This window comes from Sorex araneus, chromosome 1, assembly GCF_027595985.1.
Source record: "Sorex araneus isolate mSorAra2 chromosome 1, mSorAra2.pri, whole genome shotgun sequence".
NCBI lineage: Eukaryota > Metazoa > Chordata > Mammalia > Eulipotyphla > Soricidae > Sorex > Sorex araneus.
Genome location: NC_073302.1, coordinates 139,559,018 through 139,580,944, shown reverse-complemented (window position 1 = coordinate 139,580,944; position 21,927 = coordinate 139,559,018). Strand labels below are relative to the sequence as shown.

Sequence of the window (21,927 nt, the reverse complement as noted above, 5' to 3'; positions counted from 1 at the left end):
AATCTCTTGCAGAGGTATTTGTTTCACATGTAGCTATTTTGCATAACTGTCCACTTCTTAAATGTAGACTCTGCAGATCAACTTCCTTTCCAAAGGTACATCATGGTAATAGGGGTAAAGTACCCTGGAAGTGAAGAAATCTAATGTACACTACCTCAGCCAACTGATTGAACATTAGCATGTATAGTGATAAAGTCGTAATGGTAATACTCTTGATTATAATCAAATGAAAAGGGTTCTTTCTAGCTGTAATCTTTCTACCAAGAGCAAAGAACTAACTAACTTATTCATCATGAGAAAAAAATCTAAGTAGATTCCAGTAGAGGGAAAGAAAAAAAGTACTCTTTAAGAATCAAGGTCATAAAAAGCAAGGAAAATCTGAGAAACTGTCGTAGCCAAGAGAAGCCTAAGAAGATCTGACAACTTTTAGTGAAAAATAGAAAATGAAGTTGTCTTTCAAAAATTGTGACATGTGTCATACTAATGTAAGAATGTTTTTGGTGGGTGGATAGCAGTTTGGGGACCACCACTGAGTTACCCCAATGGTGCATGCTTAGAGGCCTCCAGGACTACACCTGATGATTCTCCTGGTGTCCTATGGTGCCAGGGATCAAACTCTGGCCTCAGACTTTTATAAGACCTTAATAAGGGGGGAGTACTAATATTATATCTATGTACCTTTAAATTTCCTAAAACAAATATTATACCAGACAGATTTAAATCATCCTTGGCAACTTACCTGGAATGCTACCTTACCTATAAAGCACTTTCTAGTTTATCAGCTCCCAGATCACCCACTTGGCCTCCCCTAATTTGGTGATCTTCCACAGAAGTTACTTTATAGAGTTTACTTCACTCTTAATATAGAATTAATTACTTTGTTTCATTGTTATGTCATTGTCTTACTCATTTTTTTTAACATCCATAACATTGGATGTGGCCTCTTTGAGTCGGTTATCAATTAATTTTGGGCAGTCCTTGAAAGGAAATGAAATGCATCTTAAAATGCTCTGTTGGGGGCCTGAGCGATAGTACAGCGGGTAGGGCATTTGCCTTGCACATAGTTGAACCCAGGTTCAATCCTTGGCAACCCATATGGTCCTCCAAGCACCACAGGCACAGGAATAATACCCCTGAGTCACTGCAGAGTGTGACACAAGACATAAAGACACCTAAAAAGAAAAAGCTTCTATTTTCAATGCTCTAGGAGTCATTACTAGTCAATTTAATGGACAAGGCTAATTTAACTATTTAATAACTTTATATTCATTTAGTGAGTTAGTTTTCTACCAGGTCTCTAGGAGGTATTAATGAAATATTATGTGAGTTCTGATCTTAACCCAGTGAATGTCAATATAGCTAACACGTTTACCTTATGCTCGATGTTGATTAAAGTCCCACTCTCCCTCCTTCCCTCCCTCCTTCCTTCCTTCAGCCACACCCTGCAGTGTTTGGGTTTACACCTGGCTCTCCACCCAACCTGCTGAACATGTCCTGCCCCATGTTGTTTGATATAATTGCAGTGGTTTTTGTTTGTTTGTTTGTTTTAGGGCCACATCCAGCAGTGCATAGGGCTTATTCTGGGCTCTACCTGCAAGGATCTCTCCTGGTGGGCTCAGGAAACCATATAGAGTACAGAGGAATTAACCCCAGGTTAGCAGTGTGCCAGGCAAGCTCCTTACCTGCTGTGCTATCTCTCCAGCCCCATGTACATGCAATTTCTTACTAGTCTTGGTAGAACTTAGACTGTTAATTATAACTGATGCCTTGTTAAACAATGGCATTCTCTCACTGACAAGAATGACATTTCCCACATTAGAATCTTGATTCTGCTTATAAGTACTCATCTTTCACAAATGTTTGCATAGCTTATACTTAGATTAGCCTCAGTTTATTTATATGGAAAAAATATATGGTGCATGAAAACCATATGGGGTCTGTTGATCACACCTGCCCTTAAACTGTTCTCTCTTGTCTGCCTCTGTCATAGTGGTATTTTACTGATTTTAGGGTTGTTGTACATCTGAATCTCTTCCTGCTGAAAAGGAAAGAGGTGTTTGGTAGCTTTTGCCTGTTAGTATTCTGTGTGTGCCTGGGTTCCCATCTCCTACACTGTAATCCCTATAGTAGCAGCCTCTGGCTTTTATTACTGACAAGCTGTGTACATACAGGCACCCAATAGAAAATGCCTCAGCCTGTCATAAACAGGTTTGGAGAGTAAAAGCACAAACCTGACAGGGATGTGTCCATAGCAACCAGGCAAAGTGAAGCGGCCATCATGGAACTTAGAAGTGCATGTTGATATCTGTCCTCATTACAGAAGATGCCTGGCTGATTTCAAGCTGCCTTCTGTTGTAGGCGTTACCAGTATTTTGGTTGCTTAGTTTTTGTTTTAGATCTAAATGAGAATAAAGACATTAGTACTCTCTAAAACATTTTGAGAAGATGAATCAAAGTGCCTTCCTTTTGTTATTCCGCTTTAAATTTTGATTCTTCCAGTTCAAACCCAGTAGGGAAGAAGAACATGCTTCATCATCATTGTAGGAGATTAGAAAGGTTTTTTTTTTTTTTCTTTTTGGGTCACACCCAGTGATGCTCAGGGGTTACTCCTGGCTTTGCACTCAGGAATTACTCCTGGCAGTGCTTGGGGGACCATATGGGATTCCAGGGATTGAACCCAGGTCGGCCGCACGCAAGGCAAACGCCCTACCCGCTGTGCTATCGCTCCGACCCCAGAAAGGTTTTTTAAAATTATTATTATGAAAATTATGGGGCAGAGAAATAGTACGATGGGTATGTCACTTGCCTGGCACGTGGCCAATCCGAATTTGATCCTTGAGCCCTGACAGGAGTGATCCCTCCACACAGAGCCAGGAGTAAGCCCTGAACACAGCCAGAAACAAATAAAAAGGCCTGATTCTGATGTTTTCTCATGCGTCAGATCTTCAACTTCCACCTTAATATTTAGCAACAGTATATGCTAAAAGATTTTGTTTCAGTTTTAATGATGAAACAGCAAGGCTTAGTTAAAAATGTCCAAGATCCACTTTTACCTTAATAGGTATAAAGGCAGTTATTTTAACGAGTGCATTGTCTGGGAGAGATAGGAAAAAAGTGTTCTCAGGCCGCATTCAAAACAGCAAGTAAGAATTTTTTTTCCCATGTAGTGAGCACTAAATTCCAAATTAGCAAAAGCAATTCCAGCAATCCCCAAAGGGGCCCCTAACATGCAGCTTATTTTGCCTTCTGTCTCATTGGAGTATCTGGATGGGAGCACAAGAGCCCAGTGCCCGAGTCCTAGTGTGTAAGTACTTGTATGCAGTGAACTAGGTTTTCAGCACCTCATGGTCTCTCTTGAGCCCCACCAGGAGTGATCTCTGAGTACTGCTGGGTGTGACATAAACAAAAGTAGAGCCAGTTCCTTAGTTCCTAGTAAGAGTGTGATAGAGAAACAATATGAGTGAAGGTCGCCGTACCAGATAGGGTAGTTAACATGGTGCAGGTGAAAACTAGAGGTGATGAATATGACAGTATGAGAAGATAAAATGAAGAAAGTAAATTTGAGACTCTAAACTGATGGGGCACTTTTGAGGAAGTGAAGGTTTGGATGGTATGAAACTTGATGAATGCAGGGAAGGCAGCCACAGATAGCAAGGAGGGTGATATCCTCCTGGATGGTGTGCACAGATGTCCGAATTTTTTAAATGGTCTTGGGAAATGGTTTGGGGACCTAAAATGAATGAGGAAGACTTATAGATAGAATAGCAATGAATGAAGGTTGGAGGAAATGATAGGGCAAATGAAAAATTATCAATTTATAGAAAGAGAAGGGAATGAAGATTGAAAGAAAGAAAGGTAAGAGAGGAAGATAAGTGATGCATTAGATAGTAAAATGAGGAAAAGAAGGATGAGAGACTGGAATGTCTAACTGGGCTGGCTTTGGCTGGAGGTAAACTGACCAGTTATGTTCTTAATCGCTTTCCAACTGAGAGTTATGGTAATGTCTGATTGGAACCTTGAGATAGCCTTGAAGAAACCTAAGAAAGGGGGCCAGAGCAATAGTGTAGCAGGTAACACATTTACTTACCTTGCACGTGACTGACCCAGGTTCGATCCCCAGAACCATATATTGCTCCCCGAACCTCCCAGGAGTGATTCCTATGTGCAGAGCCAGAAGTAACCCCAGAGCACTACCAGGTTTGACCCAACACAATCCGCCCCCCCCCCAACACACACACACACACACACACACACACACACACACACACAGATGAGGAAAGAAAAGAGAGAGATGGTCAGCCTGAGGGAAGAATGTGGCGAGATCTTGGTGGAGAGAGGAGGTTTAGAGGTGACGTGTATTTCTGGAGGCTCTGGCTTTTTCTAGCACCATTTGCTGGCGCCATCTTCTTCACCTGTTGCCTCCTTGAGTCATAGCCCAGAAGCAGCATGGCTGGGTTGTCATATCCAACAACCCAGCTATCCCCTAAGAAACAACCTTTCACCTAGGATTGAGGACATAAGACTGCAAGTTACAAGTTAGAGTGGGGTGAAGAGAGATTGTGTCAAAATAAGTGTAGGCTGATTTCACTGTAGTTCACTTGGTAGATATAACTTGTTAGATGCCAAAAGAGAAAAGCAGGACTAAACAGCATAGGACAAACCCTAACCTCTAACTGGGTTGTTGAGTCTGCTTTACAACTTCTTTTTTTTTGCTTTTTGGGTCACACCCAGCGATGCTCAGGGGTTACTCCTGGCTTTGCACTCAGAAATTACTCCTGGCGATGCTTGGGGGACCATATGGGATGCCGGGGATCGAACCCGGGTTGGCCGCGTGCAAGGCAAACGCCCTACCCGCTGTGCTATCGCTCTGGCCCCACAACTTCCTAAATTTTAGTGAACCCCATAATTCCTCCCCTGGATAGAAGTCCACCCACACTGTGGTGGTGTGACCTTGAATCATTGCGTAACTTCAGTCTCTCAGAACCCCTGTTTTCTCTGTAAATCAAGACTAACAGTCAGATAGCCTTCTCTCTAAAAGACTTCTGAGAATTCAGTGAAAACTTATAAAAATGCCTGGTGTGGTATGCACACATAATAGATATTGTGACCTGTTTTAGTAGGGATGGGAATTGGGACTATTTTTAAACTTAAAAGGTGAACTTTATGTGCTGTAATATAGGTAACCTAATGCAACTGAAGCTTGAATCAACAGGCCTGGGCGAAAGGGTTCACAGAGTGTGCCTTTGAAATCCTGATACCCAGCCCTAGTGATTTATGGAACCTCTCTTACTTGCATATGTGGTGGCCTACTGAGTTTGTTTACTCTAGTTTTAGCCTCGTTACCTAGCACTCTATGCTAGCATATTTTTATTTACACTCTCACTGACTACTCAATTAGGGTAACTTTGAAAGAATTTATTTGGAGGCAGCCATGAAAGAAACTTTTATTACTATGGGGAAAGTCTAGTGTAGATTTTCACTATTTAAGAATTGGTACATTGAATGTGTCTTGCTTTTTCCCTCACCCTGGATGACCTCCAAGGTCCCTCCACTCCCAAGACACCTCCAAATGATTTTTCTAGTTTTCTGCTATAATAGAGATTATGATTAACAAAGGTATCAAATAGCAGTCACTGTGAGCACTCAGTATCTCTTCTTGGGGGAAAGTAGAAACAAGAACCAAAAATAGACCCTGTAATCATTGCACAGACTTAAAACATTAACCCCACTGAGAAACGGAGGAGTGGATGGAATGACCTTGACCTTAAGCCCATGCTGAGGTCTTAGTCATGGGTCTGACACTACCCATGGCCAGAGGAAAAGAAATTCCCCTGCAGTGTTGTTGTTATAAATGTTACAAATGAATCACAGAGAAAGTGATTGATCCCTTTCCATTTTCCATTTGCTGTCACCCACTTTGCAAACAAGTCTAACTTAATGTGCTTAATAAAAGTTGTTTTTCTTCTTAAATTCTGAAAATGTTCAGAGGTATGAAACTTGTCAGATCAACCTGTTCATTTTTTCAGATGAAGTAATAAGGCACATGAGAGAGAGTTAAGATGACCTAGAACAAAACAGTCCTTGGTTTCTTTGGTGAAGACTTTTTTAGACAATTTCTCATGTGGGTGCCGTTTTCTTTTGGGAAATAACCTTTATCCTGGGGTTTTGTTTTGTTTTTGACTTCAGATAAACCCAGTGCAGTATTTAGGCATACATTAGCCGAGAGGTTTTTGTTTTCACCTGGCTACTATAGGATATGTATCTCCTCCAGAGGTTTTTACGGACAAAGTAAAGTTTTTAATATGTGCATTTGTATTTAAATAGAAACATATACTCACAGTCATTGAAAATATGGGGCCAGAGCAATAGTACAGCGGTAGGGCGTTTGTCTCGTACACTGCCGACCCAGGTTCCATCCCTGGCATCCCCAGGCACTGCCAGGAGTAATTCCTGAGTACAGAGCCAGGAGTAACCCTTGAGCATCGCTGGGTGTGATTCAAAAAGAAAAAAATATTAAAAAGAAAATATAGCTAACCATATAAATAATCCATCATATTAATGGTGATCAAGTAACTCATGGTGTTCTGAACCTATAGGAATTCAGATATGTTCACTGTAAAGATAAAATGATTGAAAAGTACCAGATAGAGACTACTAAAGTTAGATTTTAGTTATTGAAGGTTAGGATAGGGCATTCTTGTGAATTTAGCTTTATTGTGTTTGTTGAAGTAGGTGAGTAATGGATATATAAATGAGTAAATTTGCTTGAACAGAACATTGAATTATAGGAAGAGAGGGAAGTGTGAAAAAATGTTTATTGATGCCACAGTGCAGGGGTTTTTTGGGGGGAGGCGGGGGGATTGTGGTTTATTTTGGGGGGTGGGCCACACCTGCTGGTACTCAGGGATTCCTTCTGGCTCTGCACTAAGGAATTACTCCTGGGCACGTTGGGGACCATATGGGATGCCAGGGATTTAACTTCGTTTAGCCCTGCAAGGCAAGCACCCTACCTGCTGTACTCTATCACTGTTCCTTCAGATTATCTTAATGCCAAGCTAAGCTGTTTGCACTTTATCTAAATTTCAAGCCCCACAGAACCCTTAAGTTTCATTTTAAGGAAAGTAAAAATTGGGGCTGGAGTAATAGTACAGCAGGTAGAACTCTTTCCTTGCACTTGATCAAGACATGCTCGATCCCCAACATCCTATATGGTCCTCTGAGCACCACCAGGTGTAATTACTGGGTCCAGAGCCAGAAGTAACTTCTGTACATCACTGGATGTGGCCCAAAAAACAACAACAAAAAGAAAACAACAGTTTTATTTTTGAGGAATAAATCAGATGGTGGTATTCAAATTGGAGCATAATGAGAACTATCAAAAGCAATGTATTAGGGGAAAATGACTGCCCAACTTATAGTTTATTATAATTATGTATGTATAATTATATACATGCTTAGTTGTTGAAAATTCATTAAATACCTGGAGTACTCTTTTGCATAAATAATTAGGCCTATTAACTGTTTTTCCATTTGTTGCAACTTACATAGTAAAATCTCTGAACTGTGTATCCTTTGCTCTGTCCAAAGTCAAATCAACTTTGAGGTATTTGTTTTATTTGGGGGCAGTGCTTAGGGCTTACTCCTGATTCTATGCTGAGGAATTATTCCTGGTAGACTGGGGGGTGGGGGGCATGAGGGTGCCAGGGATCAAGCCCAGGCCATTGCAATTGGCCACATGCAAGGCAAATGCCCTACCCACTGTACTATCGCTCCTGTCCCCTCAAGTTTAAGGTATTTATAAAAAGGTTTAGAAGTGGGGCCTGAGTGATAGACCTTTTTCTGTGAAGAATTGTAGGTCTTCTGTCTGGATAGAACATTGGATTCGAGGTCTTCAGAGACAGTTTCCAACATCAGTTTATTTCACAGAATTAATAAATTGTAAGTTTCATGATCCCATTCCACCTACTATGTGACAGATTCCTGCTATATCTTAAAAGTATTTTGTTGTTTATATTTTATATTTGTTTTCCCTATTGTTATTCCCAGAAGTAAACATGTTTATATTCTGGAAGAATGTGTATTGATATGTATATACCAATTTTTATTGAAGTATGAAAAATGAATTAAATAACTTTTTTTTTCCTTTGGGTCACACCCGACAATGCACAGGGGTCACTCCTGGCTCTGCACTCAGGAATTTCCCCTGGCGGTACTCAGGGGACCTTATGGGATGCTGGGAATTGAACCTGGGTTGGCAAATGCCCTACCCGCTGTACTATTGCTCCAGCCTCAAATAACTTTTTAACTATTTTTTTTTTTTAGTTTTAAGTGTCATATTATGAAGAACTATATAAGCACATCTTACTCTATGGGCAGTTAAAAATATGGAATTGGTTCTTCCAAGATTTTATGTCAATAATTCAGTCCCAGGAAAATTCAGGGCTCAGGGAAATATGTCAGTACACTTTGCATGCAGGATCCCTGGATTTAATACCCACCACTGTGTGCCCAAATCTAAAAGCTATAAGAACTTTCATATTTAACTTGGGAAATTGTTTCAAAGCAATATTCTGGGGTCTTGTTCATGGTGGTGTTTTTTGTTTGTTTTCTTTTTTTTTGTTTGTTTCCTTGGGCTACAACTGATGAGGCTGAGGGCTTGCTTCTGGTTCTGAATTCAGGATTGACTCCTGGGCAGTGCCCCAGGACCACGTGGGTTGCTAGGGGTTTGAGTCTAGGTGTATTGTGTATGCAAGGTGAATATCTTACCATTGAATTAACTCTCTGGCCCCTCAAGCAGTATTCTGAATAAAAATGATTGCTGTAGTATTGGTGATGATTACATAACCTTATGCTCTTTTAAGGAAAATACACTTAAAATAAGGTGCATCTTCCTTTTCTAGCAAAGTGGCAAAAATTTGAAATTCAAAATGAGAATAGAGGTCATTGAAAGAAGGAGTATTCTGAAAGTACAATAATTGCCAAGCAATAAAATAGGAAAATAATTCTATGTATGTCTTAGTGAGACTACAGAAATAAATAGACTTGGTACAGCCAGAGAAGAGAAGTAAATTATAAATAATTATTAGATTAACAATTGTTTAACTTGTGGGCAGAAGCAGGCATTCATCTGATTGGAAGAAATTAAATCATATAAGAAATTTTACTCCAAGAAATGAATTTTTTTTTTGTTCAGTGTGTTTATTAGCCTTCATATGTAGGAAGATGTTGTAAAAGGAAGTTGGAACCTTACATGCTTTTTCACAGTCTCCCACGCACTCAGTGTGAGTTCCCTCAGATAAGCTGCTGATTGACTTCTTTATAGGCCGTAGAAAAGTAATGGACTCGTAGATGGTGCTAATTAAATAGTTGGTGATTGAAAGAATCACCTGATACGCATTGGTCTTGATGTCCATGGTTCCCAAGCATATGTTCTCCACACTACATCCTTTCTATTGGACTAGTCCAAATACATAGTAAAAGATTTCTTGTTTCGTTCTTTGGTTTTGTGTCACACCCAGCGGTGCTCAGGGTTGACTCCTAGCTCTGTGTTCAGGGCACCATAACAAGATGCTGGGGATCAAACCTGGATCACCTGCAAACAAGACAGGCACCCTGCCTACTGTGCTATTGTTTCGAACCCCATAGTAAAATATATTGATGAAAGGGGCTGAAGTAGTAGCGCAAAGGGCTGTGTCATGTGCCAGAAGCCTGGGTTTCAATCACTAGCACCACATGGTCCTCTGAGCACCCCTAATGGTTACTGAGTAACCACGGTATGGTTCAGAAACAAAAAATGATCAAAAAATTATTTCTGTGGTCTTTGGGCCATACCTGGCAGTGTTCAGGGGTTACCCTTGGCTCTGCACTCAGGAGTCTTGCTGGACTCTGGGGACCAAATGGGAAGCCAGAGCTTGAACTTGGGTTGGCCATGTGCAAGGCAAGTACCTTATCCACTGCACTATCTCTCTAGCCACAAGAAAATTGTTTTTTATGAAACCTAATATTTTTTTAATTAAGGTGGTTCTAGTTAATAGCACTCTTAAATTCCAGGTATGCAGTTTACCACAGTTATATATATCATACCACACTTACTACCAAATGTGCAGTCACCATCCACCACCAGCCAATCAACCCTCTTCTACCTTTTCTACGATCTCCTCTTACCAAAGGGATGGTAAGCACCCCTTTGTTGTCAGGGCCTAGAGGTCTGTTTTTTTTTTTTTTTTTACTTTTGTTGTATTTATTGACTTTATTTCTTTATATTCTCCCAAATGAATAAAATCATGTGGTTCTTTTCTTTTATTGTCTGAATTCACTTAGCATAATCTCTTCATGATTCGTTCCTTTATTGTCACAAATGTCAAATACTTAATATTACAAATCAGTCCCACCACCACTGTCCCCTTCCCTCCACTGTTTCCATTTTCTGAACCACCCTTCAAGGTTCTCCCCATAGTAGGTACACAATAATTTAGGTTATATTACTTATTATTATCAAATGACTAACAGAATGATCAAAAAATTATTTCTGTAGAAAAAAATTTGTGAAAACTATATTTGAGTAACAAGTCTCACTTGTCTGAGGTTTTACAGTCTGCTTCATATTAAATGTAAGGGGGCCAAGAGCTAGATAGTAGCATGAGTTTGAGAAATGCTAGGTTAAACAAAATAAGGCAAGCTTATGCATTACAGTTCTTGGCAGGTCCTTTAATATGCTGATGTGCACAGTTTCCAAGAAGCTTACCACTATTTCAAAAGTTTATTTGATACTGGATACCTTCTTTGAAAATCATCACTGGGAACTACTGTTCTTTACAACACATTCTGGGAATTGCTTCCTTAGACAAAAACCCATTACAATAAACAGAGCTATAGGGCACTCAGAAATAAAAGTAAAACCCATGAAAAGGGGGCAGGTGGATTGGAGAAGAATGCAGCTGTTAGGACAGTTTTAGCTAGCTCTACTCACATCACTTATTTATTCTATATCCAGTAGTTTGCACAGTATTTGGTTTAGAATAAACTTGTAGGTATTTACTAATCAATAAGTGAATAATAATGGTGGCTCGGGATCATTAACGAAGGTCAGCTTTTATGTAAGAGAGCAGAACAATATAAAACTTTTATGGAATTTTTTCTTACAATGGAATGAAATAAAAGTACTGATAGTACATAAAATACTGCAGCATAATTGGATTGCTTAAAGCCTTCACAAACATTAAACATACTCTGATTTGCCCAGGATATAATGGCACAGTCTACAAAAGAGTAAAAATAATCTTTTACCATATCATGTTAGTATCTTTGAGATTTTTTGGTTTTCATTTCTCCTTAGGCAAAGTTAATCAAATCTGGAATTAAAATAATTTGATAACATCAACCAGCATTTTTTTTTGGCTTTTTGGGTCACACCCGGTGATGCACAGGTGTTATTCCTGGCTCTGCACTCAGGAATTACCCCTGGTAGTGCTCAGGGGACCATATGGGATGCTGGGAATAGAACCCGGGTTGGCCGCATGCAAGGCAAATGCCCTCCCCGATGTGCTATTGCTCCAGCCCCCAACCAGCATTTTTTAAAGTCAGGTTTTAAGCTATCATTTGCATTTGTTAAGTTGCACACTTATTTTACAATTAGATAGCTACCCCATAATCTGGATATACATATTTCCATTGCCAATAAGTTTTTCTCTTGGTCCTTTGTCATCATTTCCCTCCCCCTATTGCCTGCCACTAGCTGCAGTAATCTGGTTGACCATATAGTGGATTTTTTCCCTTTCCAGGGTGTTTGTTTTATGGATATTAATTGCTTCATTTTTACTCTTTATAATGCTTGTGAGATTGTTCACTGATAATATGTTGCTTGTTTCTTTTTATTGCTTTGTAGTATTTCATTGTATGAATTTTTGTATATTGGATGAAATTTGTTTGTTCACCATTTGAAGGACATCTGGGCTATTTCCAGGTTTCAGCTGATGTAAATAGACTTGTAAACATTCGCATATCATTCTTTATATGGACATATGTTTTATTTTTCATAATAATCAGCAGGATTACTAGATCCTGTAGTCAGCGTTCCTATTAACATTTTAAGAAATATCAAAGTGTTTTCGAAAGTTGCTACATCATTTTGTTTCCACCAGCAAGTGTAAACAAGTTGCATTTGCCCTAAGTTCTGGTCAGTATTTTGCATTGCCTCTTTTTTTCTTTAGCCGTGCACGGCAAGCTACCGGGAGTATCTCACCCGCACGACAGAGCCTGGCAACCTACCCATGGCATATTCGATATGCTAAAAGCAGTAACAAGTCTCACAATGGAGACATTACTGGTGCCACTCGAGCAAATTGATGAACAATGGGAAGACAGTGCTACAGTGCTATTCTAGCATGTATGTAGTGGCATCACAATTTTGGTTTTTATTTAATTATTGTTTTAGAAGACAAATATTCTGTTTAAATTTTTTACAAAACATGCTATGAAATACACAGGGAATTATACTATTTTAAGGTGACTAAAATGGCTATTGAATGCATGCCAAATGACTGCAATATATGCTTTTTTGTATACAAAGCCTAGGGTTTGATCCCCCACCACACAGCATCCCCTAGTACAGCCAGGAATGAGTCTGGCTTCCAGCACCAGCAGGTGTGACCCTAAAACCATATGTGTGAAAAACAGGTGTGTAATTAGAACAATTTAAGTAAATTTTCTCCGGAAGTAGAAAGTTCCTGTCATACAAGATTATTTTTATAGAGGTTTAGTTTCTATGAGGTCTCTGCACACTTTCATTGCCTTAACTGTTTTTCCATGAAATTAGAATCCTTACTAGAGCTCAAGGGGCTGGAGCTAAGGCCTAGCATGGCATGTGAAGGCCCTGAATTCAGTGCCCAGCATCAGCACCACATGGCTCTCCTGAACTTGGATGGCCCTGGTGGCCTCCGGTTGCTCTGAACCTCTTCAGCATTACATTGCTGAACCCAAGCGTTGATCCATCCTACCTGCTGGCCATGCTGAGTTTCACTGGGGAATAGCAAGTCCCCTTCCCGCCTTTGCACTACTTTGAAGGCTCCCCCAAACTCAAATAAAATACAAAGTCCTCTAGTAGAGATGATTATGAGGTGGTGGTGATTTTAACTACATTTACTCGTTGGTTATAAATATAGGAAACTGTCTGCTATTTAAAATTTATCATGCATCTGTGTTTATCATTTACAGCTTTATCAACAATATTGAATACTGTGTTTACATTTTATTGGAAGTAGCCTATGTAGAAATGTAATCCTCATATAGCTATCATCTTAAGTTTCATATTATTTCAACCTCGGAAGCTTTTCAACAAAAATTAAGTTTCTTACATTAAAAATTCTTTTTTCAATAAGTGTTAAAGTTAAGATGTTCCCAATTTTAAATAATATATATTTTTTTTTTTGCTGAAAAGTTCCAAACCAAGTTAATTAGAGAATGATTCTTTCAGGTCATGATATATGTAGCTTTTAGAAGAACAAGTTGGAGATCTTTTTCATCTCAGACTTCTGTAATATTTGTAAGCTATCTTTCGGCTCCAGAATGTAATGACTTCAGGATTTTAGCTGTTTGGATTTAATCTGTTCTTTAAATCACATTTGGATCTATTATCACTAGAGGGCAGTAAACACAAACAGATTTAGTGTCTTAATTGAGTTAAGGTCCTTTTTGTACGATTAGCATTAATCAGAAAACGTGTAGTTTTTGACACTATAAAAATGAATTTGAGAGTCTGGGGAAAATAAGAGCTATGGAATACATGCTTTGAGTGCGGGAGGCTTTGTTTCAATCTCTGGCACCACATGGTTCTCAAGGCACAGTTAAAACCAATACATAGACCTATACTATATAGATCGACATATTAAAAACATATATCTGTATGGGCTCTAAAGCCTTTCATTTATAATACAGGTTAGGGGCTAGAGATAGTAATATTTCATCACACATATATATTAAAATACTTGGAGGATGTATATATGTAATAAGTTAATTCTATAGCATCTGCTTCTAAAGTATTTTTAAAGTTATTGTGGAGTGAAGGATATTTGGTTCACACTCAGCTATCCCCAGGGATCAGCCTTCAAAGTGCTGTGGAGATCCTTGTGTGGTGCTGAAGATCATGCAAGACAAGCCCCTAAACTGTTCTACTTCTCTGGCCTTTTAAAATTATTTTAAAGCGGGTGAGCATTAAGAGATTTTACAGATACTGATATACTGTAGTTACTTTATTTAATATTTGAAGTTTACTCTCAGTTCTTTAAGGTATATTTTATGATTAGATTTCTATTGTTAAGTTGAATTGTATTAAATGTTAGAGCTCAACTTTATACATATTAGCTTCTTGAGTAATAACAACTTCCAGAACTTTGCTCCTAAATAGAAAAGTGTGAATACAGATTATTTTTGTAAAATACAGATTAACTGTGACAAAAAATTGTTCAGATTATAAGTCCCACCAAAAACATTGTTATTGCAAGGAATATCCTTTAACTTTGAGAAACCTGTTAATGGAATAATTCTTTTTTTTTTTAATCTCACCACCCTTATTATTTTCTTTCATAGACTTATTTCACTGTACATATTTTCAAAATACAGTCACAACCAAGGAACAGGTTTCAATGTTTTGAAGAATTAAAAATGTAAAACATTTGAAAGAAAAAATCAGGGGGCATGATTTGGACCACACCAGGCAGTGCTGGGCTACTTTCAGGGGACCAACTGGGGTGCCAAGAATTATTTTGGGTCAGCCACTTGCAAAGCCAGAGCCCTGCCCACTTAATTATCTCTCTGATCTAGTTTAGAAAATTTTATAGTGAACCTACCACCTAGTTACTACTATTGTTTCTTTCTGTATTTGTTTCATAATGTATATATTACTCTTAATGGAATAATTCTTTAAAGCAGTGTCTGTAAAATATTTTAAGCATAGTAATGATTGATTAAGTTTTAGTTAAGGACAGGGAAAATGAAATTTAGAAAGTGATAGTATCTAGAGAGCAAGAATTACTAGGAATGATGAAAAAAGGTTTCTGAATATGGACAAAAACCATCTTTTTTGTTTACATGGTCCATACATCATTCGACTATTTGAGAATAGTGCCTTCCCCATGAGGAAATCTGAGTTCCACCTGAGAAGGCAGCCTTGCAGGTGGGCTCAGGTAGCACCTGCCAGTAGGTATCACCATGGTTGGGGAGGCCAGAGTGCCTGCCTAACTCCCTGTACTCAGTGGTGGATTCTCCTGACCAGACAGCCAGAGCATAGCAACCAATACACTGCTTCTTTTCTTCTGCTGACTTACAGACTAAAGATGAACGGACCATTTAGGGACCATTTAGAAATGCCTAACATTTACTGTATCGTTTGCATTGATCTTAGTATCTAAGTATTCCTATTATTTAAGCAACAAAGGCCAAGAGTCCTGCAGTAGCATCTCAGCACCTCCACATATGTGGCAAATTACTGACTGCTTCTGAGTTTTGGTTTCTTGATATTAAAATGGGAATGATCTGTATTACCTAGCATGTTGCATAGATTAGAAGTAAGTTATAGAAAGCTCATGGTGCATAGTAGCTGCTTAATAATTGACTTTATATACCTTATCATAATGTCTCTCTTAGAATGGGCAGAAGGCAAGTTTGACTATCAGAATTAGGTCTCTTATTCCTTCAAATATTTCTTTTTCTGTATGTCTAGATGTTCTTGATAGGATTCCATTACTGTGTCAGTGGGAATAAAGTTTTCACTCTCATTATGGCAAAAATAAAATGAACTTGGCACAGTGCTTGACTGTTTTGTTCTTAATTTCCCCCCTTATTTGTAGAAAAAGAGAAAGGGAGGGAGGAGGAGAATAAGAAGTAGTTTTCATATTTTCTAGAAATAAGGAAATATTCCTTGGTACTTTGTTGATTATCATTATCGCCCTCATTGAACAGATTAAAATTCACAGTTGAATCATTTGTCAGAGGACCTAACACATAGTAGTTACTCAATAAAAGTCAGTAGAATGTGACTAGTTCTGATGCAGCTGACACAAGTAGCAGTGGATACCGGGAAGTAAAACTGTGTTTGTACATAAAGATTTTTGTACATGACCTATTGCTTTACCCACTCCTCTGTCCCTAATGTAAAGACAGTATCTGGTACTTGAAAACTTTGATCGGTGTATATTATATAAACAGGCATATGGTAGAGTTTTGAAAGGGTTGGGATATTTGGTCTTGAGATTTAAACTCTATGGTTTAAATCTGATTTTGAAAGTGCAGCTTAAAGCAGGTGAATTAGGAGGACATTTAGGTAGTATGTTCAGTATTAAGTCAGAGAGGTGGTACTATATTCCTCTCAGCACCTGAGCAAGGTTCTAAGGAGCAACTGACAGTGGGCTTGGAGATAGCAGACAAGATGTAAGACCACAGAACATCAGGGACATGATGAGGCAGGTGATGTTATTCTGAGCTTTGGAGTAGCAAACTGAGACTGGATTGAAGGAATCATCTTGGCAGTGGAGATGAATATGGGATTAAAAGGGGAAAACTAAAAAATAGCTATGGGGCCAGCGCACATATATAAGTATGTGCTTTCCTGGCACACAGCTGCTGCTGGTTCAATAACACATGTGGTTACCCGAAACCACTCCAGGAGTAAGCCTGGAGTAATTAATCGAGTATGGCCCAAATCCGCTCTGCTCCTCCTCCTCCTCCCCCACCACCACCACATACACACACACACACATAAAGAAAAAATGTTTCTGGCTCTGAGACATGAACTGATGTGATAAAGTTGAAAGGAAACATATGATAGGTCAAAAAGAAGTCTGGGAGTTTTTAAAAAAACATTGGCATGACATCATAATCATCAGTTATTACCTATTTACTTAATATGTATCAGATGTTATTTTAACTGCATGTATCATTTTATTTAATCTTCATAATAATAGTTCTGATTATTGCTGCATAACAAGTCACTTAAAATGCTTTTATTACTTTCCATTGTTTCCTGTGCTAGCTGGCTTTGCTTAATTTCCCCTAAGATCCCATTGTGGTTGCAGATGGGCGATAGCTGGGTGGAGTCACGTACAGACCCACCTGGCTGGATGACTGAGATGCTTTCTTCACTCTCAGGTCTGCCGGTGGTCAGGTTGCTGCTGGGCATGGCTGGAGACAAGCCCCACACTCACTGTTCCTCCTCTCACACTACTCACTGTTTCTGAGGCTATTCTTTGAGGCTAGCAAGAGCTTTTTTACATAAGGAAGTTTCAGAGTAGCCTTTCTCCCTCCTCCTGTCCCCTTCCTCTGGCAGTGTTTTGAAACTATTCCTTTTTTTCTTTATGGGGTCACACTCAATGATGCACAGGGGTCACTCCTGGCTCTGCACTCAGGAATTAGCCCTGATGGTGCTCAGGGGACCATGAGCTCAGGGGATGCTGGGAATAGAACCCGGGTCGGCCACATGCAAGGCAAATGCCCTACCCATTGTGCTATCACTCCAGCCCCTGAAACTATTCCTGACTCTGCTCAAGAGTGAGCCCTGGAAATGCTCAGGGGACTGTAAGTGGAGGGCACTTCAGGTCATGAATTGAGTATTAAGTCAAGAGTAGTGGTACTGTAGTCCTCTCTCAAGGCCAGGTATTTTGGTCCTTTACTTTGTTGGTGGAGGGAGAAGGGCCAGGAGAGAGAGGTAGCCATACCTAGTGGCCCTTGGGTGCTCTGGGACCTGTGTAGTGTCCAGGCTGCTTTACTCCAGCATTGAAGCATGTGCTCAGCAAGCTGAGCTTTCTCTCTGGTCCCTGCAGAACTACTTGGGACAGCTTCTGCATTCACACATCATTCCTTGGTTTCACCGGCACCCTCATAGTGGTCTAGAGAGGGGAGTGTGGCTCGTTAGTGAGCATCCTTGGAGACTCATGTAACCAGTGTCATGGACAAGGACTCTGACATACTGAATTTATGTGCTAAGGATTATGCACTGAGGGATTATCTGTGCTCTTAGTGCCGGAGGGAACTTGGGAAAATATAGTTCTCTAGATCCTTAGGGAGAAGTGACGAAGTGGGAGGAGATGATTTCAAAGTACTTTTCATTTCTGTCAGTATTTAAATTTTTGGATTTTGATGTTGGGGATAGAAATGAAAAGGAAACTGCAGTTTTAAAAGCTAAAATTTAATTTAAAAGTTGTGTGAAGGAGCGGTGCCGTGTGGTATAGAGGAAACGTGTCAGAATTATTCAAGGACTTGGTTACACGATTTATATAAAACGCCTGAGAGTAGCATACTCACATGAAACATCTATTGAATGGTAGGAAAGAATCATGCATTTCCATCTAGGATCCTGGGGGAAAGGGGGAGGGAAATAGGGCAGGCTTTGGGGGGATGAAAGGATAGTGTCAGGTTAAGGTGCCTGCCTTGCACAGAGCCCACCTTGGTTCAATTCCTAGCACCACATATGGTTCCATGAGCACAGAGCCAGGAGTTAGCCCTGAGCACTGTCAGCTATGGCCCCAACTGCACTCCTATGGGAAGTGAGGGGGAAGAGTACAGCAACTAGGACACATGCTAGAATTCTGGCATGCTACTAGACTTGGATTCAATTCCCAGCATCACATGGTCCCTTGAGCATCATCCAGCTCTAAAGGCCCCTGACCACTGCCGGATGTGGACATGGAGAGCCCCTAGCACACTGGGGTGGCCCAAGCATTCACACACCACAGGGCCAGAGCAGCATTGCCAGCATTGTATCCTCAGGCCCTTGAACTAAACTGGCATCGCAGGTGGGGCCCTGGACTTCCTGAGCACCTCTTGGGAGGTGCCTCCTCTTCCCCAGAAAGATACTGGAAAAAATCAGAGCCCATTCACTGAAACCAGAGTAGTTAGGATAGGAATACTTGGGGTGATGGGAGGATAGTGGACAAGACCCAGCAGTGCTCAGGGGCTACTGACTCTGTACTAAGGTGTCACTTGTGGCTCTGCTAAGCAACCATCTGGTGCCAGGGATTGAACTAAACTTGGCCTTAACCCTGTACTATCTCTCTGGTTCAGGATAAGAACTTCTTAAAATATATAAATGAATGCACCGTTTTTGGAAAGGTTTTAAATGACTGACAGTTTCAGAAGGGATAATGTATTCACAGGTTAGAAGGGGTCAAGGAGAGTGTGGGTCTACATGTGCGTCTTTGTGGAGATTCAAATTTGAGGATAGCCAGATGACAAAATAGGTCTGGTTAAAGAGAAGTGGGGAGAAAACCAAAGATGTTTGGGAGCCTTAAGAGCTAGAAAGTGGTGTTTAGAGAGTGGGGTTGAATGCTACAGGGACATTATAAGAATAATGAAAGACCTTCCCCAAAAAGAGGGCATTAGTATTCTGAAGGCAGTTTCCATGGAGTTAAATTGTTTTGTAAAGGATTAAGGAGAGTTTAGGAAATGAACAAAGTAGCTGTGAATTGCTGCTGAATTTTTTGGCTGCAGAGAACATCAACTGAGTCTCTCTCAGTGATAGAGGAAGGTTTTCAGGGAAAACAGGTAAACTTTATGCAGGAAGACTGGACAGACAAGCAGAACAGCACATCTCAGATGCACAGAGCAGTTTAGTACACACTTTATCATGAGAATGAGGGAGAATGGGGTTTTGCTAAAAGAGACTAAAAGCAGGATTTCTCCCTTCTTTTATCCAACAAGACATCTTGTGTAAAAGTCACTTTAAAAGCATTGCATCCCAAATCAGTTTGAAAAGATTATTTTCTAAGAGGATTTTGATTTCTTACTTAACTCCCTGATAAAATACCTTGTTAGCTTTGGGCTCAAATATGTGATCCTTGAGCCAGTGTTACACCTTTCTTATCTTTGTTCAGTCAAAAAGATGCTCTCTACCTCAGATAGAGATCTTGAGACCCATATATAGTGCTGTCTGTTCTTTAATCATACTAGTGCACTCTAAAGCCTTTTATCTCCCCTACCCATTTATAACAAATCATCCCCACTCTAAGATATCAAAGATTGTGAAGCTCAGCAGTACCTAACAATAGAAACAAAAGGAGCTGAGACCAGCTTTGCCACACATGAGAAGAAAGGTATCAGTGCCATTTGTGAATTCTGGACATTGCTTGTATTTCATCATCACGCCATGCTTTTGTGTTGGATGGAGGCAGAACTTTCGTTATGCCCCTGTCACCAGGGAAGCCACTTGTTTTGGATGTGAGAGAGGCAATTAAACTGATGCCTAATTGCCATTTCCAGAGCAGTTTTTTTTATTTTGATGAGAAGTCAGACAATACTCAAATTCATAGAAATGACTTCTAGAATTGGCAGTCCTTATTTCAGAATGCACTGTGAAATTTGAAGTTTTGTGCCGTTATTCTTCACTGTGAGGGGGAAACCCCATTCATCTTTCCCTGCTGCAGGGATATTTGATTAAATGGCGTTTGTCAGAGGTGAGGAGGAAAACCTCTTCCCCAGGGGTTCACTAACCAATCACAAAGCAGCCTGTGCTGAGTCCTTGTTCCTTGCCCAGGGATAAAATAGGATTGGTGCAGAGTTGAGTTTTGTGGGAGGGGGTTCTTGTCACTCTTCCTGGCTTCCCCGCAGTTCCTTATTTGGTAGCTTTTGACAGAACAAGTCTTTCTTGCAGCTAAGCATCTTGACATACATTATTCATTAAGCTCTGGAATTCGGGGAGAGAAAGATGCAGACCCTTAGATATGTAGATATTTCTTTATCACATGAATTTCCTTTCTTCAGAATAGTTGTTGAATTATTTTCCATGCTGGAGTTTTGCAAATGGCATGTATTAAATGGGAAGACGACTGGATGGGCTTTAATGCAAGGCTTTCTTATGTATACTTAATTACAAAACGTCTTTAAAAACCGACACACTCCGAGGCTTGGGAGATTGTGCAAGTATCAAGGTTTTGAAGATAGACGAATTTTAGAATTTGTTGTCTGTATATAATCTATCAAAAATGCCTGAAGCAAACTATTTACTGTCAGTGTCTTGGGGCTACATAAAGGTAAGACTTCTTTAGCCTTTGGAAACTCCTGATTGCTCTGATTACATATAATTGATAGTTTTAATAAACTGTAATGGCGCTTTGCTTTCTAAGCAGTCTTTTCCCCCCTTAGATATGCACTGGAGAAGCTGTATGCATTTTTAGTGATTGATTTTAGGAGATTGTAGAACTTGTATCAGTTGTAGTTTGCATGTTAAAATAGGTGTCTATTATTAAAATATGTGGGTTTTTCTGCATGTCATGTATTATAGATTTGAGTTGTGCTTTTAAATTTCAAGGTAATTAAATAAATCCATTGGAAATTAATTGCTGTGCCACATCATTGATAATAGTGTATGGGATGGCTAGTATATGGCACTTTAAGTACATAAAACTTGATCTGTGGCTCTTTATAAAGCCTTTAGTACTGCAACCTGATGAAAAGTTGTGTTGGTGTCCTCTATCCGTGTTCATATGTCCATCCCCTCACACACACACTTTTGGATATACAGCTGTAGGTGACATTAAACACTGGCCATACATGGCTTTTCAAGTGCTATATGATTACAACGAAATGTTGATTATCTACTTGTAAAATGACAAAATTTATCTTCCATGATACTGCTAGCTTTGTTAATCTTGAGTAAGGAATGCACTGAATTTGAATAAGATTGCTTGCCTATTTGGTAAGCTTTTGGTATGGCTCTTGCTAATGCTAGCCTGATGAGCCTTCCTCCATTATAGAAACTGAGGTAGAAAAATCTTTTACATCCTACATGAATCATTGCTTTAGACACAGAAGTTTATTCCTGTATATTTGAGCCAATCACAATACATAGTTTAAAAGAATCCTCCCCATTTTTTAAAGGATTCTCAGATCAAAATATTTTTCATATTCTTTGTTTCATTTTGAAAGGAAAATTTTCTCTATGCT

General features: G+C 39.6%; 1 protein-coding gene across 6 annotated transcripts in view; it reads left to right on the top strand.

Annotated features, from left to right (window-relative positions):
• Positions 1–21,927, top strand: part of PDE4D (phosphodiesterase 4D) — a 764,958-nt gene that overhangs the window by 720,438 nt on the left and 22,593 nt on the right. Inside the window, exon 1 of one of the 6 annotated variants that reach the window (XM_004608459.2) lies at positions 20,602–21,014. The exons of the other annotated variants lie outside the window; for them this stretch is intronic. Coding sequence (XP_004608516.1) covers positions 20,967–21,014 — 48 coding nt within the window. The 5' untranslated portion in view covers positions 20,602–20,966. Of the gene's footprint in view, positions 1–20,601; positions 21,015–21,927 lie in introns of those variants that run through there. 6 annotated transcript variants of the gene reach the window in all.